Genomic DNA, 15,428 nt, shown 5'->3' on the forward strand with positions numbered 1-15,428 from the left:
GCCTTACTCGCACGGGATCACCAAGGGCTACAACACGTGGACACAGGGCAGCTACGGCTACTCCTGGGACATGATGGTCCACAAGTGGAGACCCGTGCACGCCAAGCTGATCCTTTACGACAACATCACGCAAAGGGCTCACTTCCTGGACCCCGAGGTGAGGTCCTCTCTCGGTGCAGCACGAAAAAGGGAGAAAGCTCTGCTTTCCTTTTCACGCAATCTTGCTTCAGCAATCACTGTTTAATCAGCCCGGTATCGAGAGTAGATTTTTTTTACTCGTTAGTGGTATACACAGCTCACACCCCGGGATTTTTAGTTTCGTGCGTGCAAGGACCAAAACTGTCATTGTCAAGGCGCAGAGCGATTCGTACCCGCTAATGTGGGTTCGGCCAACGCTTACCCCGAGATTTTAGTTTCGCGCGAGTCAGAAAACACGCGCAGCGTTACATACCCACAACACGTTCTCGCCTGTTCCCTTGTCAAAGGCATGACGTGCATTACGTTACACTTTTAGGTCTAACACGTTTAACAGGTACCTGCAGCTTGACGTACAATGAGTTTGGCGTCGCTTGGCATTTCCTTACGTTCAATGTTAAGGGTACCTTAAGTTATGCCAAACAAGGGCACAGACACACACCTGCTGAAGGATGTTGGCCAATGCTTTACCGGCATTTCCCTTTTCGTGCGAATCCCAAAAACTCACAGAATGTTGCCGACGTAGCACTTAGAGGTGTTTCGTAGCAACGACGCCAACGCGGTCCTATCACCTTGAAGACGTGGATAGGCCCCAGATTTTGGGGGGCACAACTTATCGAGCGGCACCTGTAAAAGGTACTTGACGTAACTTTCCTTGACGTGTACATAAAGTCCACGAAAAAGAGCCGCGTGCGACGCCTCCCCCCTTGAAAAAACTTTCGAATTGCATAAAAATTCAGCAGGTAATTGCGGAAGGAGGGGAAAAAGGAAGGAAAATAGGAAATGCAGCAACGTAAAAAGCCCTTGAGAAGCGACGATAGATTTCTGGTTCATTAAAGGTATACGCGTAGGGTAAAGAACATGTGGGTCGGCCATACATGGCTGATTTTCAGACGCGTCGAAGTCCGCAACTTCCACGGCTCGTGAATTTGGCGAGTATCAGTCGAATTTCGCTCTTCAAATAAACCAAGGGCGGGTGGCGCAGCCCGAGCAATGCCGCACAAAAAAAAAGTTACTGCTCCTCGTGTAGAGGAGCTGACGTCGAAGTTGTCAACCGGCAATATTACCGTTGACGGTCTCACTTCCCGGACAAGTAAAGGAAAGCACATCGTTCCGGAATGTCTGCTCAAATTAGACCTTTTTCGCATTAAGCAGTGATTATTCTAATAAAGTCACTTAATTTCTTGCAATAGCGTGATTACAGGAATGCCTGCAAAAAAAGTGTATGGATTCATGGAAATATTCGTCGGAGGCAACTACAAATAAATCGTTTCCGGAGTAGTGACACTTCTGTCCTCCCCACACCGTCGCAGAAATTCACCACTTCGAGGCGCTGGCAACACCAGGCACACATGGTTGTCCAGTTTGCCCACTGCATTCGGGACAGGGCTCGGCAGGAATTCGGCATGAAGGAGGTGGAGATTTATGTCGACGTCTGGATGTCGCTCAACGGCCGGTTTGCACAGAGGTGAGGATGCTGGCTCGTTTCGTTTTCAGGAAGAGGTACTTTTTTTTTCTCTTAGAACAATGGCAGGACATTTAATGCTAAGATTATTTTGTAGATTTTACTACGGAGCTAAGACGACAATGATCTTACGCCATGTAGGCCTTCCTATACATACTATTCCGTGATCGGGCGTTGGTTAGGAAATCATCTGCTTAGTTTCTTCTGTATACATTGTCTCTTGAATCCAGCCTAATTTCTTCTGTATGCATTGCCTCTTAAATCGTGATCAAACCGTTTGGAGGGTAATCATTGATATTTTTGTGCGAACATGGAAGAAGGCGCAATACTGAAAAGACCGCCTAACATGAAGTAACGAGTTATGCAGGTATGGTTAAAATGGTCCCATTGTTTCTAGCCTTACTGCTTAACAATTTTTTTCATCCCATGGCTGTTCTTAACACGTTCAGTAAGAATAACTTTGGGAAGTTGCTACACAACGAACTTTTCTCGTTATGTGAACGGTATTATCCGAAATGATTCCCGACAGTCTCCGTAATATTAAAATAATAAAAAAAACGGGAGGTTCGGTGTGACGACATTTGTTCTCCCACTGACATTCTTTTTCTAGCGGTACGTAGATTTATCCGATACTCAGTTGAAACAAAACGTTCAGGGTCTAGCTAATGCTTTTGCACAACTGATGGTATACACCTCTGAACCAGGGTGCCTGTAGAAATACGCTTTTACGCATTTTAAATGTAATAAACTGCTTTCCGTTGAACTATTTATGCTTCGCCAATGAAATCACTGCAGTTTAATCGGTGGATTTCGAAGCACCAGACATAAACGGTGGTGACATTTATCGGAAACACTGAAATCTTTTTCGGGGATGACATCAAGAAAAAATTGGCCGCGTATCTGCTCCTTTCGTTGCAAATGTCGACAAAAGACTATAGTCTTTGTCGACATTGGCCAAGTAAATGCCTACCTTCGCTTTCCCGCTCACCTCTCATGCTGTTCCTCTTCCGTCGCACTCCTTTCAAGGTAAACATGCTAAAGGTTTGCTCAAGTCGATTTAAATTTACCGCGCTCCCCTCCCCCTGGCCCGGTGCCTCGATGCCAGCACCTCTGTAAAAATCAAATTAACTCAAACCTATGTATATTCGTATGCCTTTAGAGTGAGAAAGGTCAACCCCCACTCCAACGGAAATTTTAAGAACCCTTCCAGAAATATTGTCAAGGTCTCATCGCCAAAGATGTACAGGGAGCGACGAATCTAGTCCAGACCCTTCGAATTTATCCTCAGCACAAGGACGAACCTCAAAGGCGACATATTTATTAGCTTGAGGGTGATGTGAGGAAGAGCTCGAGATGAGATTGCACGTAAGGTGAGGCTGAGGTGAGGAACAGAGTGTTCAACCTATACTTTGAGGGGAGTAGCCGAAGGGAACCGCAACCTAAATTTTAGGTCCAGACCAGTGGCTTTGCTGGCTCAACTTGCACCCGGGGCCCATGTCACCCCCCTCACAGACACGACAAAAAATTAAGATTAATAAGGTCTTACGTTGTTACTATACTATTGCGATTATATCATCAAAACAAGGTCGGAATTAAAAACACCCGCCGCGGTGGCTCAGTGGCTAAGGCGTTGCGCTGCTGAGCACGAGGTCGCGGGTTCGATTCGCGGCCGCGGCGGCCGCTTTTCTGATGGAGGCGAAAAGCAAAAACGCCCATGTGTACGAGATTTCGGCGCACGTTAAAGATCCCCAGGTGGTCAAAATTAATCCGGAGCCCTCCACTACGGCGCGCCCCATCGCCTGCGTTGCGTCGGCGCGTTAAACCCAACAATAAATCAATCAATCATCAATCGGAATTAAAAAGGCTTACCTTTTCTTAGACAAATGTGTACAGAAGACTATACGGCTGCTCCACTGATAGTACCGGGGAGAAGACCCCTGCTACAGTGACCTTTACCTCTGCCAACGGTTTTCGTCCCCTTCGCCATCTGGGTCCCCCTTTCGCTACCTTATTTGTTATCACTTAGGTAATTTCTTGTTGTTTTTATTGTTTTTGTTTTTGCCTCGGCATGGTTGTCACGTCATTTTATCCTTCTGAACAGGGTCGTTTACCAAGCTGCTAGTGAAACGCATACACATGTGTTCCCTAGTTTTCCGGAATAATGTTATAATTTTAAACGAATATTCGTGTCTTTTTTTCCTGAAAATATTTACATACATTTACAATCTATTGCATACCCATTTTCAGTAAACTATCTGCAGTCTGGTCCAATCACTCTGAATGGTTACGCGCCATTGCTTTATGGTACATGGGCGCACGCACCTCGTCGTGGCACGCGCTCTCGGGTGCTCGTCTCGCGCCGGGGAACGAGAGGCGTTCGTTTCGGAACTGCTGGCGTTATCCCCGGCCTCATCTGCACCAGCGTGTGAAGCCCCACAGCAAGATGACGTCCGAAGAGTACATCGCACACCTTAATCGGCGTTTGGATGAGCTCGATCTGTCCATCAAAATAGCGGAGCTCGGGCCCGAAGACGCCCACTACTTGAAGAAAGCCCAAGAGAAGCTCCGGGAGGCCGTGCAAACGAAGCGCGAAATCGACGAGCTCATCCAGCGGTACGAGCAACTCAAGGCGGAAAAGGCCGCGCTGGTCGCCGCCCTCGAGATGAGGCTGCGACTCGCCGAGCTGCAGAAGGCCTTCCTGGATGGGCTGCCGCCGTCGGCGCCCGGCGACGCAGCTGCTGGCGCGGCTAACAACGGACCCGCGGACCTCACCAGAGCGGACAAGAAGGGCCCTCAGCAGGACATCAAGCACATCTCGCCCTTGACCGAGGAAGAGTTCGCGTCCGCGAAGAAGTGCGCGAGGAGCCGCTTCACGCTCGCTGGACTCAACGAGCTGGTCGTCGCGTTCAACGCCGCGCTGGACGCCAAGTACGCACTGCTGGAGCTGCCCAAGTCCCGCCTGACGGGCTCGCAGCGGAAGAAGATGAGCCCCTACTGCCAGCAGGAGACGTCCGAGACGAAAGGACTGCGCTTCGTCACCAGCAACGACCTCAACACCAAGGGCAGCGCGTTCGAATCGACCCGCGCGCTCATGGATTTCATGGACATCATGCGCCAGTGCAACCGGCTGCGCGAGATCCGCTGCCCGCAGGGCATTGTGCGATACGTGGTGGTGTGAAGGCCACCTTTCACCGAACATAACTGCACGGCGTTGCTAGAGCTTGGGTGCCTCTTTTATTTGTCTAAAACTTCTACCTCAAGGTGATAAAGGTTGGTGGCCCCTGACGCCGTCATTTTACTCGCGCGTCAGCATTGACAACACCATGTCGTTCCAACTTTGCCCATAATTCAACGCAGTCTTGCAGTATACCGTCTCTCCCCTTCCAAAGCCGGCATCCGCTCAACTCCTCTTAAATTACGACGGCGAAAATATTCACCTATTTCCTTTGGCCGCCATGATTTCTTTGCTGGTGCTTCCTGACAGGCATAAAAGTGAAAATGGCGCGCTCCTATTTTCAAATTTGAACGTAAATTTACAGAGGTATATCTAGCTGGAGTACCTTAGTAAAGCCAGCTGGAACTGGCACTATTAAGCTGAAGAGAAATCATACACTTGCTAAGTTTGTATTCCACCCGGGATTGTACTCTTTCTAGGCGGAACGCATAGGTCCAACAAGGTCGTCATAGCCGACCGGAGCTTTCGTAGCCGTCATAGACTTCGCGCGCCAAGGGGACGCTGCCACGCAATTTGCATACGTATTCTCGAAGAAAGCACAGCACATCGTTTCTTTAACAAGAGCGTGAGACGATAAACTTTTATGAAGCCGTTAAGGAAGAAACACGCTCATGATAAACGAAGCTGACATACATCCATCGTCATGCCATAAACCCCAACTTATCCGGTTGCTGAGACGGCTGATCGGTTAATCTGGGCAGCAGCCGCACAGCCACTGCATCCATATCTTCGTCGAACCAGAGTTCTTGAAACGGCACCGGTCATGCCACCTGTGAAGAGTTTGACGCAGATGCCGTGACAGCCTTCTCCTAGCGTCATTTAGTGGCTCTACCCGGCCCCGCCCTGCTCTTCCCACGGGCACAAAAGAGCTGTCGTTTCCCGCACGCCGGCGTCGCAACATTAGGGCTTCTGAATTTATACAGTGTTGAGAGGGGAAGAAAACAATTTAAACGATGCGGAAAACATTTCGTTTTTAGTGCATTTGTTTCGCTCGATAATTTCTCGTGGCAAAAATTAATATTTAAAACAGCTGTCGCTGGTAACAAGGGGGGCTATCATACCTTTGTAGGATAGTCGTAGGAAGAAAAAATGCAAAAAAGTTCGGAAAGATCTGTTTCGGGATTTTAGCACTTTAGCATATTTAGAACTTTAGCACTTAAGAACTTTAGCATATTTAATGGATTTCTTTGTGTCAGAGTTGGTAGAGACTCTCCCTGAAAGGTCTGTTAATCCCATGCCCTTTCGTAACGCTCTTTTAAGCTTGTCGATGTTAGCCTGTGAAAGAGTCCCAAATAATGGCAAGGTATTGCAATGTCGCTGTTATGACATCTTTCTTTCTGAAAAGGCGAACAGCACAGGTAAAAGTAATAATGCTGTTCTGAGAAATAACAATTTTGATTACTGAATCAATGTGTTTAGCTCAGTTTGCGTAATTTGTGATTCATAACATGCGATGTTTTTAATGCGAGAGTTCGAAAAGTTCAGTGTGGCTAGTGCAACAATCGAACTTTCTTGGATTTCGAATGAGTGACTGTCTATAACACAGTTTTTTTTTCCTACTTTATAGACATTTGCTACTTTCCTACTTTATACCCTTTGCAATGAGGTAATTACGGAAGTCTGTTTGAGAGTATGTGGTGGTTGTGATGTACTGTTGATGGGGGGCGAGGGCGAGGGCTATGGCTACACTCTAAACTTTTTTTCCACCCATATACTCCCTAGAGGTTCTTTTTCGCCTGTCCTCTAGTGATCCTCCTTGTAGGAGTTTTTTTACTACATGGAACAGGGAGGTTTTGTTTACCTCCTCAAAACAGGGTGTTTTTAGGTGATAGAAAGGAGGTAGTTAGGGAGTGTTAAGAAATGTTAGGGAGAATTTAAGGAGATCAAAATGGAGTATTCTTTACTTCCTCAAGGCGTTTTTAAGTGATGTTTATGGACTTTTTAGGCGGTTGAATAGGAGCCTATTATGGCTCCCTTGGGAAGTACTTATGTTATTTTAGGGGCGTTTTGAGGTGGTTCAAGGGAAGCATTTACTTCTTTTGCATGGAGTTTTACGTTTTGTAGGCCTCGCGAGGGAGTTTTTAGGAAGTTCAAGGGAAGCATATATTTCTTTTGAATGGAGTTTTGCAAAGTTAGGGCGGTTTTGTAGGCCTTCCGAAAGGAGTTTTTTCAAGGCAACAAGGGAGAGTTTCTAGTTCCCTGCGGGAGTACTGATTTTACACGGTTTTTCTCGGTTTCAGGTTTATTTCAAACGAACTTTTGCATACAAGTTTACATGGTACATGGTGTACACAAGGAGGCTCCGAAATAAAAAAACTTTGGGCGACCTCCTATAAGAAAGCAAAAATGGTAAATTGCTAAAAACACGCCAGTTAGGAATGGAAGACAGCAATAGAATGCTAGTTGAACAAACCGTAGAATTAATATTACTACAAGAACTGGAAATACGCGAAAAACAAAGATAGGCGCAAACACAACCACATGGTAAGTGAAATCATTATATAATAATAGCGGGTCGGGAACGCGTCAGTACTTATCAGAACTTATCAGAACGCATCAGCACTCAGTACAGAAAGTGAAAAAAATGGTTGCAGTGGTTTACAACAACAAAAAAATTTCAGTTGGTGGTGAAATGAGCGATCTGTGTGCTAGTTGAACAAACTGTAGAAACAATATTACTACAAGAACTGGAAATACGCGAAAAACATATAGGCACAAACACAGCGGCATGGTAAGTGACATCATTATATAATACTAGAGGATTGAGAACGCGTGAGTACTTATCAGTGCGCATCAGTACTCAGTACACAAAGTGAAAAAAATGGTTGCAGTGGTTTACAACAACAAAAATTTTTTTCAATTGGTGGTGAAATGAGCGAGAGCTGTGTAACGATTTGATATTGAAAGGTAACGAGCATTTTGTAGATGGTAAAGGCACAAGAGATAAATGATGTAGGAGACAGACAGCAATGAGGTGGCTATGGATAAATGAGTAATATAAAGAACGAGAAATATGCTGCGGAAAATACCAGTGCGTTTTGATAAAGACACAAATGCGCCAAGAAAAGTGACCCAGTCTGAGGGGTTAATTTCAAGGATATAGAACAGAATGGGTGGTATCGCGACAGCTTCTTCAGAGTGAGAAGAAAAAGCCATGTAATTCGTGTTTTTCCGATAATTTTGAGTTGATTCATTTGGCACCAGTTGCCAAAATTATTTAGATAATTGTTTCAAGTTATATTAGTTGGTTAATATTATTGCTCACTAAAAGATAGCTGTATTATCAGCATACTGAAGGGCCCATCAAATATCCCCTGTTCAGTAAAAAAAAAGAAAACATCAGAAACATAATACGAAATTCTTTAAACTACTATCCAATGATTACAGGATTAAAAACAAATAAAATATTGGTGAGGGATATTGATGCGATAAAAGTTAATTAGTTCTAAATCCTTCACACGTGGTTTGGTGCTGGCAAGGTCCAAAAAGGCATGTTCCACAAACGTTAGAGCTCTGTGTGCCTTCTTGGGATATTGATTGTTGAAAACCCAGAACGATGCAAACAGACTACACAGTCCTCCCAGTAAAGATGATGCAGTCAAGACACTCTGGCCATCGATGAGGAGGCTAATTTCCCCGTTCGCGGAATGCAGGCAGGGAGTCAAAGGAACATCTACCTGAAAAAGCAAAAAAGAAAAAAAAAATGACCCACATGTAAAATTCAAAACAGACACTATGGTTAAATGAACTTAATAATTCGGTACAGTAATAAAATTGTTATGCCAGGTTCCCTGCGAAGATTCAGTACTTAAATTAGGAATGCAAAGGCTTCATAAAACCAAGTGCCAGTACATTAACCATCCTGGCTTCTGCAGCAATAAAAAAGATATTACTTCCGCACAATATACTCGAGCACAACTTTAAATGACAGTGAAGTTAAAATGCAAGTCTCTCTAGGTTGATAGATTAGCTCACGGAGAACACTATGATACCCCTCTTACACCTGGCATTTTTTAAAAATAAGGTTGAAACTAGCAAAAACACGTTTTCACCGGAAGGGCTTAAGTGGCCTGACGCGCACAACTTCTTTCTTGGCTGCCGCTGGATGGTGCTACTCGTCCATACTTGGGGTGGCAGTACCGCTTTCCAAGGGAGCATGCGAGCTACGCATGAGAAAATCGTTCGACGCCAAAACTTGCGGGGCCTCAAAAGGCCAATGTTTTTCTTCAGTGAAGCGTAAATACTGATCACAGGTCCAATGGAGAAACATTTTGCTTAGTGGTCTCGAACGGCAAATGACAGGGGAGTTTGGGCAAGCATGAGCGATTTCACCGGAACTGACCAAACTGCTTGGCACGTGGTAATGTTGTATTCAGTTGCTTGTATACTGCTATTAATCACCGCTGCTTCACTTGCTTCCGGTTTATCCTGATGCAAACAGCGACTGCAGTCCTGTTTGCGTCACGTTTGATGAGCAGTTGAACAGCGATTTCTCAGCACTTAAGGCATCTTGGCACTAAATCAATGCTGAAATGGCTATGCGGAGGTCCGACTTCCGTTTGAAATCAACTTGCTGCTTGTCTTCAATGACCCTTTAACAACAAGTGACCCTTATGCCTCATCACTGCAACCGATTGCTCCTCTGTGTGGTGCAAAGTGTGCTACTGTGAGTATTTTCAACGTGAAACGAACCGTTTCTGTGATTTGTAGGACTGATTCTGCTATTAATTACTGCAGTGACAACAAGCTATGAAAGAAAATCCCGCCATCTCCACGAAGTGAATGATGATGAGAGGGGCGAATCTAAAATGCTTATCAGCAGACAATGTGACGCATTAAGTGCAAGCTGCTTTCATAGTGTGTGCATTGACATTACGATAAGGCCTCCTGGCAGAATGATGCGCTGCGCGAGATTTTGCCGTACCTAAAAGGACAGGCAACTCATTTTTACGGAGTATAGGATCTGTAAAAGGGTTGCGAGTTGGGCGAGTTGGTAATTATGCATTGCGAAAAATAAACTGCGCGCAAATTAACGAGGACAAGAACACATGAAGACGGCACAAGCGCACACTCGCAACTAGTTTATTATTGCACAATTCAAAGCTTTATATGCCCAAGCGCCCAATTGCCGCGCCCCCAATGCGTCACAGTTCTCGGCGCACTCAGCCGAAAATACTAAAAAACCGTAACAACAAAACCACAAAACGAACTTTGAGGCGCAGGAAAGGCGAAAAATCAGCAAAGTTAACCGCATCATACATGGATTAAGACCCCCCTCCCACCTCCAACACGCATTCCCAGAAGAAGCACCGAAATAGCGCTCAATGTGCGTCTAAATATGCGACTTCTCGATTAAGCAGGGCGATAGAGGGATGACTGATACATTCGGAACCAGCTTTTCTGATGTGGCTGGCTTCTACAATTTCTCGCGTTCGCTGATTCTTATGTCGCAAAAGGATGGCTGTGCGCTCAAACACAGGGACACAATCAGGTCTGCATGCGCGGCAATGAGTAAGTGGCTCAGGTCACGTTGAAAAATGAAAAAAAAAAAATATATATATATATACGGTACTTTTAGACGTCGTACGCTCGAGTTTGTGACAAGGTACCCGTGTGCGGCTCTCTCCTGAAGTTCGGAGAAATGCAGGCGGGTTGTGTTATATTTCTCGTCTTGCATTACGCTTTCTTTTATTATTAGCGCCCTCTTTCCCGATCTCTCTACCTTCCTTCCCGCTTCCGTCTGACTGCGCTGATTTTCGCCAGCACGAAATAACCGTCACGTTGCTTTGAAACGACGCCGCGCGCGACAAACGATTTTATCTCGAATGCCCTGTTACAAACCAGCCTGCAAAAGAATGCGAACGCATACCCCAAAACCCACAAACAAGTAAAATAATACGAGTGTGCGCTTTTTTCTTTGCCCGTGCGTGTACGAGCTGTGAGCGGCACGGGTACCCGGGTACTTCGCTGTTAACCCTATCCAAACGTTTGACAAACGCATCGACTGATGAAAGACCACTTACCAGCGAGCTGTCCACACCTGTCGCCGTATCCAAATGCTGTTTGCGACCGTTCCTCGTGTGACAGGGGCACATGAAAATCTTTCCACCAAATGGCACTACTAGTCCTTCACAAATAAGAAAAAACGACGGCCCAAGGCGAGGCTTGAAGCTCCGGCCGCGCCGAGTCACCGGCCGCGCTGCGTTGATAGCACAGAGGCAGAGGTTGTATACATCCGGGCAGCCAGTCGTGCCGCCAGGGCAAGTTGAGTCGCTGCAGTCGGGTGCGTTGGCGCGCTGGCACGGGAATTTAAATCGTCTATGTATGCGCAAGCAAGCGAAGCAGATGAACGTTGCAATTGTTTGCAACGGCGAGAACTGCCTCTTCGTTAGCAGCAGAGTTTGACACCACCTATCGCCAAAATAAACAGATTGAGACAACACGGCCACGCTCTCTGCCTGTGATCGCGCTGGTTGAAGCATCTATACGGGTATACGTACGGTATTGGTTTTGTAGCTGCGTGCAACCGTCGCGTCCTGCTTACTCGTTCTAATTAGCATTAGGCCACGGTTGAAGTGCTGGTGCACGGAGACAACAGAAGACTAACATGGCGACCGCCCGCTTGAGATGATTACCTCAGCTAGGGCGTTTATTGTGGACGTGGTAGTACACAAGGAACGGAACGCCATCTCACAAATGGTGTTAAGTCGTTTTAAATCCTCCCTTTTGCTACCCGGATGGGCAACGGTACTACCATGGAGGTTCGTCCACTTCTTTAGATCATGCCTAGGGAGTACATTTTTTGCTATAGGTACTTTTCAGGGCACATTACTTGATTAAAACTCCATTTCCGGCTAGTTTGCGTTTACAGTGTACAGCTGCTGTCTCGGAGTTTGTAGTCAAGGTGGTGGCAGCAGTGGCTTCTCAGTCCCCTTTGTCAGTCACGGTGGCAACGCATGCCTTGTGTTGACGGTAGGATAAGGCGTCGGTGTATCTCGTGTGTCTTGGTGGCCGTACGATGCTTGAAAGTATCTCGTGCGGGCTAGCTTGACAGCGGCGTGTGGAGTGGAGTGCATGTTGCGCGGTATCGAGGCTCAGGGAATTAAAAATTATTTCTGTCACATGAGGTAGACGTTAATAAAATTGGGCAGTAGTTTCAATGCACCTTTTATTTTCAGTCTCATGAAATGGTTTGAGTTTAGCGGTTCCACAATAGCACGTTGTCTCTCCACCGTGTAACGGCTTCAAAAAGCAGAGCGTTGAGACCTTGACATATTCAGAACCAAATTCAGTGGATCTCTTTAAAATAATTTTCGGTGTTGTATCGGGCCCACAAGATTTTAGCATCAAGCCTTAAAAGACGATGAAGTATGCCATTTCCGCTAGCATTAAGGTCAGGCATCAGTGGCAAGGATGTATAAACCCAGTTTAGCGTGACGTTACAGTGTGTAAAAATGTTGTATAAACCACAACGCCGGTTGTCTACGATATGCGAAGCATTATGCATGAGGACTCACGAGGTCACATACGAGAGGAGGTCAGATTTTATTACGATGCCAGACCGCTCCTCTGCAACTCACGCCCCAACGGAACCACATTATGTCACATCTATACATGCGCGACACTCCGAGTTCACCTTGCTTGAAGTGCTTCACGAAGTATCGACACTGGCGGTGGGTGTTTGTTGAGACACACAGCGGAGCCTAAGCGCGCACATTCTGTCGTGTCTCGTTTGGCGTCCCTTGATGGTTTCGTGGGCGGGACCACGCCTAACTTCACACTCACCTCGCGTTCCTCGGAAGTTTAATGGCCGCGAAGTTGTCGATAGGTTTCCTGCTTTTGTTGTAGGTGCACCGTCGCTTCTAATCGTCCGCCTGCGTTACGTATCGGCGGCGTTCGTCGGCTGCACGAAGCCGTTTTCTCTCAAGTAGCTTCTCTTCTATGATTGGTTGTCGTCGGACAAGACGAGGCCTCAAGATTAGGTTTTTAAACCGCTTACGACACAATTGTTGATGTCAGTGAGACTGTAGCGCGCCACATCGTTCATCGTTCATCGGGTTTTGCTCTTTTTGCTACAAGGCCAGACAGACCGCGGTAGAGATGATTTCCAAATAATACTTACAATAAAAAGTAAGTATAAATTGATAATTAAATGCATTAACAATTTGAGCCGTTGCTAACTGACAGTATACGCTTGAGCACGGAGTACGGTCGTCCACAGGCTTAGCTGAAACATCAGATTTGACTTTAGCGTGGAATATCTCGAAAATTCATACAAAAAACTGTTCCAACGAATGTAGAGGACTTAAGTGCCTCTTTAAACTTGAAATAAATGCAGTAGTTGTGACTAAATTACCTTACACCAAAGGAGGAGGAGACGTTAAGTGGGAAAAGTGTTGCTCCAGCTAAGACTGTGGACGACTGTGCTATATAAATTGCCACTCGGCCTTTCTAAACCGGTATGTACAATGGAGAACCTAAGCAAAGTGCTTTACTGCTTGCTCCGAGTTGCTTAACTAGCTGCTCGACCCGTCTCGAGGCACCACTGCCGCTTCTTACAGGGAAGCCTGTTTGCGTGTCGACCGTTGTGGCGGAGGACACGGTTCTTCATCTTTTGTGCAGGATGTACGATCCGACGGTGAATGTCCTCGAACATCCCTGGTCGCCGTTCACAGAAGTGCCCTGGGTGCTACCTGTTCTCACCAAGTTTAGCGACTGGAGGGACACTTTCAAGAAAGTCCGAGGCCGAGTGCACGCTGTATCCTCACTGAACGACGTCGAGTTCATTGCCGACTTTCCGGGTAAGACGGGAATGTTATAAGGTGAAGCCGTTTCCAATCGCAACTGATACACATCCCCTCGTATAGAGAACTGGGGAAAAGTGGGAGCTGTAGTGAGATTTTCTGCAACCATATTCCCTCCGTAGATGGCCATGTATTGACCGCAGACGGGAATTCTCACACGTTTAAAACTTCGCTGTGAACTGACAAGTAAATTAACTCGGTACTTGCAAGTAAGTAAACTTGGTGTTCCGGCAGAGTCGTCCTAGTGGCCAATTTCGATATGGTTTTCTCAAGACACGTACATTAGATTGATAGCTACAGATCGAGCTTATCACCAGAAAGTTGGCTTTGCCGTCAAATTTGTCAACACGCTTTTCGTCTACGAACACAGTTTTGGTCAGAACGTAGCCCATAAGAGCTACGCTGTAATATATCTACGTGAGTGCGTGGGTGCGTGCGTGCGTGTGTCGATGCGGGGCCTCTGCTTCCTTGCGCGCCCGCTGCGCCAGGCCGATCTGGTTTTCGCAGCGGTCGCTGTGCCCAGCAGTGCCTTCCGTTGCTCCGCGTCAAGGGGTTTCTGATGTTGGCGACAGCCGTTGTGTTCTCGCATTGCCATGAGGTGTGATAAATTGTGGGCTTTAGACTGCACCGTTTTCGTAAATGGCCGAACGAAAGCTTTTTTTTTTTAAAGGAAAAGAGTAACCTCTGTATAAGGGATGGCTCCTACCACCTTGCAGGTTTCTCGCTCATCAACTACATAGACACTACTTTTGACAACGCGTCCGTGGAGGTCCTCAAGGGTACCGTGGCGGTCTCCTTTCCTTCGACAGGGTCGACCCGAATACTGCAGGCAGGAGAAAGAACAAATGTGAGAAACCTCTCTTCAGACTGGCGCCTGTCCTGTCTCTTATTGCGAACGTTTACCTTAGTCTTTCGAAAACGCACTCTTCCCGTCTGTGCAGCGCCGACTGTGGAGCAGTACACTCCTCGTCGCTCCAGCTATAACAATGTGATGTGGCCTCATTGCAAGAAAACCTGCACCCCGCGTATTTTGATTAGCTTCCCTTCTCACGCGTTTGGAAGAGGTAGATCTGTGGGTGGGATCAATTTATTTTAATACTTAGCACGTCCTTTAGCATGTTCGGCTCTTCCAATGTACGCGCTTTTACCTACCCGCATTCGATTAAATTAACGCTGGAGAGTGACGGCTGAAAGGTCTCTTATGAGGGCGGCAATAATTAATTCTTAAGGGTGATTACGCCTCGCTAACCTCCTGTCCTTAAATGGGATGTCGTAACATAGAAATGTTGGCTTTCCGTGATCCAGCTACTCTATCTCGTCTAGTATGATGCTTTTCACGTTACAAAAGCACCCAAGCTGCCACCTTATTCTTTGAATTATTTGGGCTGTCATCTGTGTTGCGTGCCCTCCGCGATGCGTCCCCCCCCCCCCCCCCCTCGACCCTCGACATTTTTGCACCAACCCTCAAGCCCCTCGACTGTACTTTAAAATTGACTGTTCACATCTGCCACATCGCCTCGGGTATATAGGCATTCAACACCCCGGCTCTCAGCAACGCTCCCGATCCAGGCGCCGCACTAAGCTGCTTTACGCGTTGCACGTTGCAGATTCTGACTGGCACTTACCACACGGTGACCCCTCTGAGACACGCACCCGCGGGCTATATGTACGTCTTTGCTGATAAGTCCCAAGGGCAGAACAACACTGGTGAGTATCAGCAGCTGTTCAC

At 46.7% G+C, this 15,428-nt stretch overlaps 1 protein-coding gene across 1 annotated transcript in view; it reads left to right on the forward strand.

The window, feature by feature from the left end:
* The window catches only part of LOC144158843 (vitamin K-dependent gamma-carboxylase-like), a 45,380-nt gene that overhangs the window by 16,236 nt on the left and 13,716 nt on the right, over positions 1-15,428 (forward strand). The window contains exons 6-10 of the mRNA XM_077690009.1: positions 4-157; positions 1,509-1,663; positions 13,518-13,696; positions 14,416-14,546; positions 15,307-15,406. Coding sequence (XP_077546135.1) covers positions 4-157; positions 1,509-1,663; positions 13,518-13,696; positions 14,416-14,546; positions 15,307-15,406 — 719 coding nt within the window. The remainder of the gene's footprint in view (positions 1-3; positions 158-1,508; positions 1,664-13,517; positions 13,697-14,415; positions 14,547-15,306; positions 15,407-15,428) is intronic.

Source organism: Haemaphysalis longicornis, unplaced genomic scaffold, assembly GCF_048455015.1.
Source record: "Haemaphysalis longicornis isolate Haplotype H1 unplaced genomic scaffold, Haemaphysalis longicornis Haplotype H1 scaffold_1, whole genome shotgun sequence".
NCBI classification, from domain to species: Eukaryota; Metazoa; Arthropoda; class Arachnida; order Ixodida; family Ixodidae; genus Haemaphysalis; species Haemaphysalis longicornis.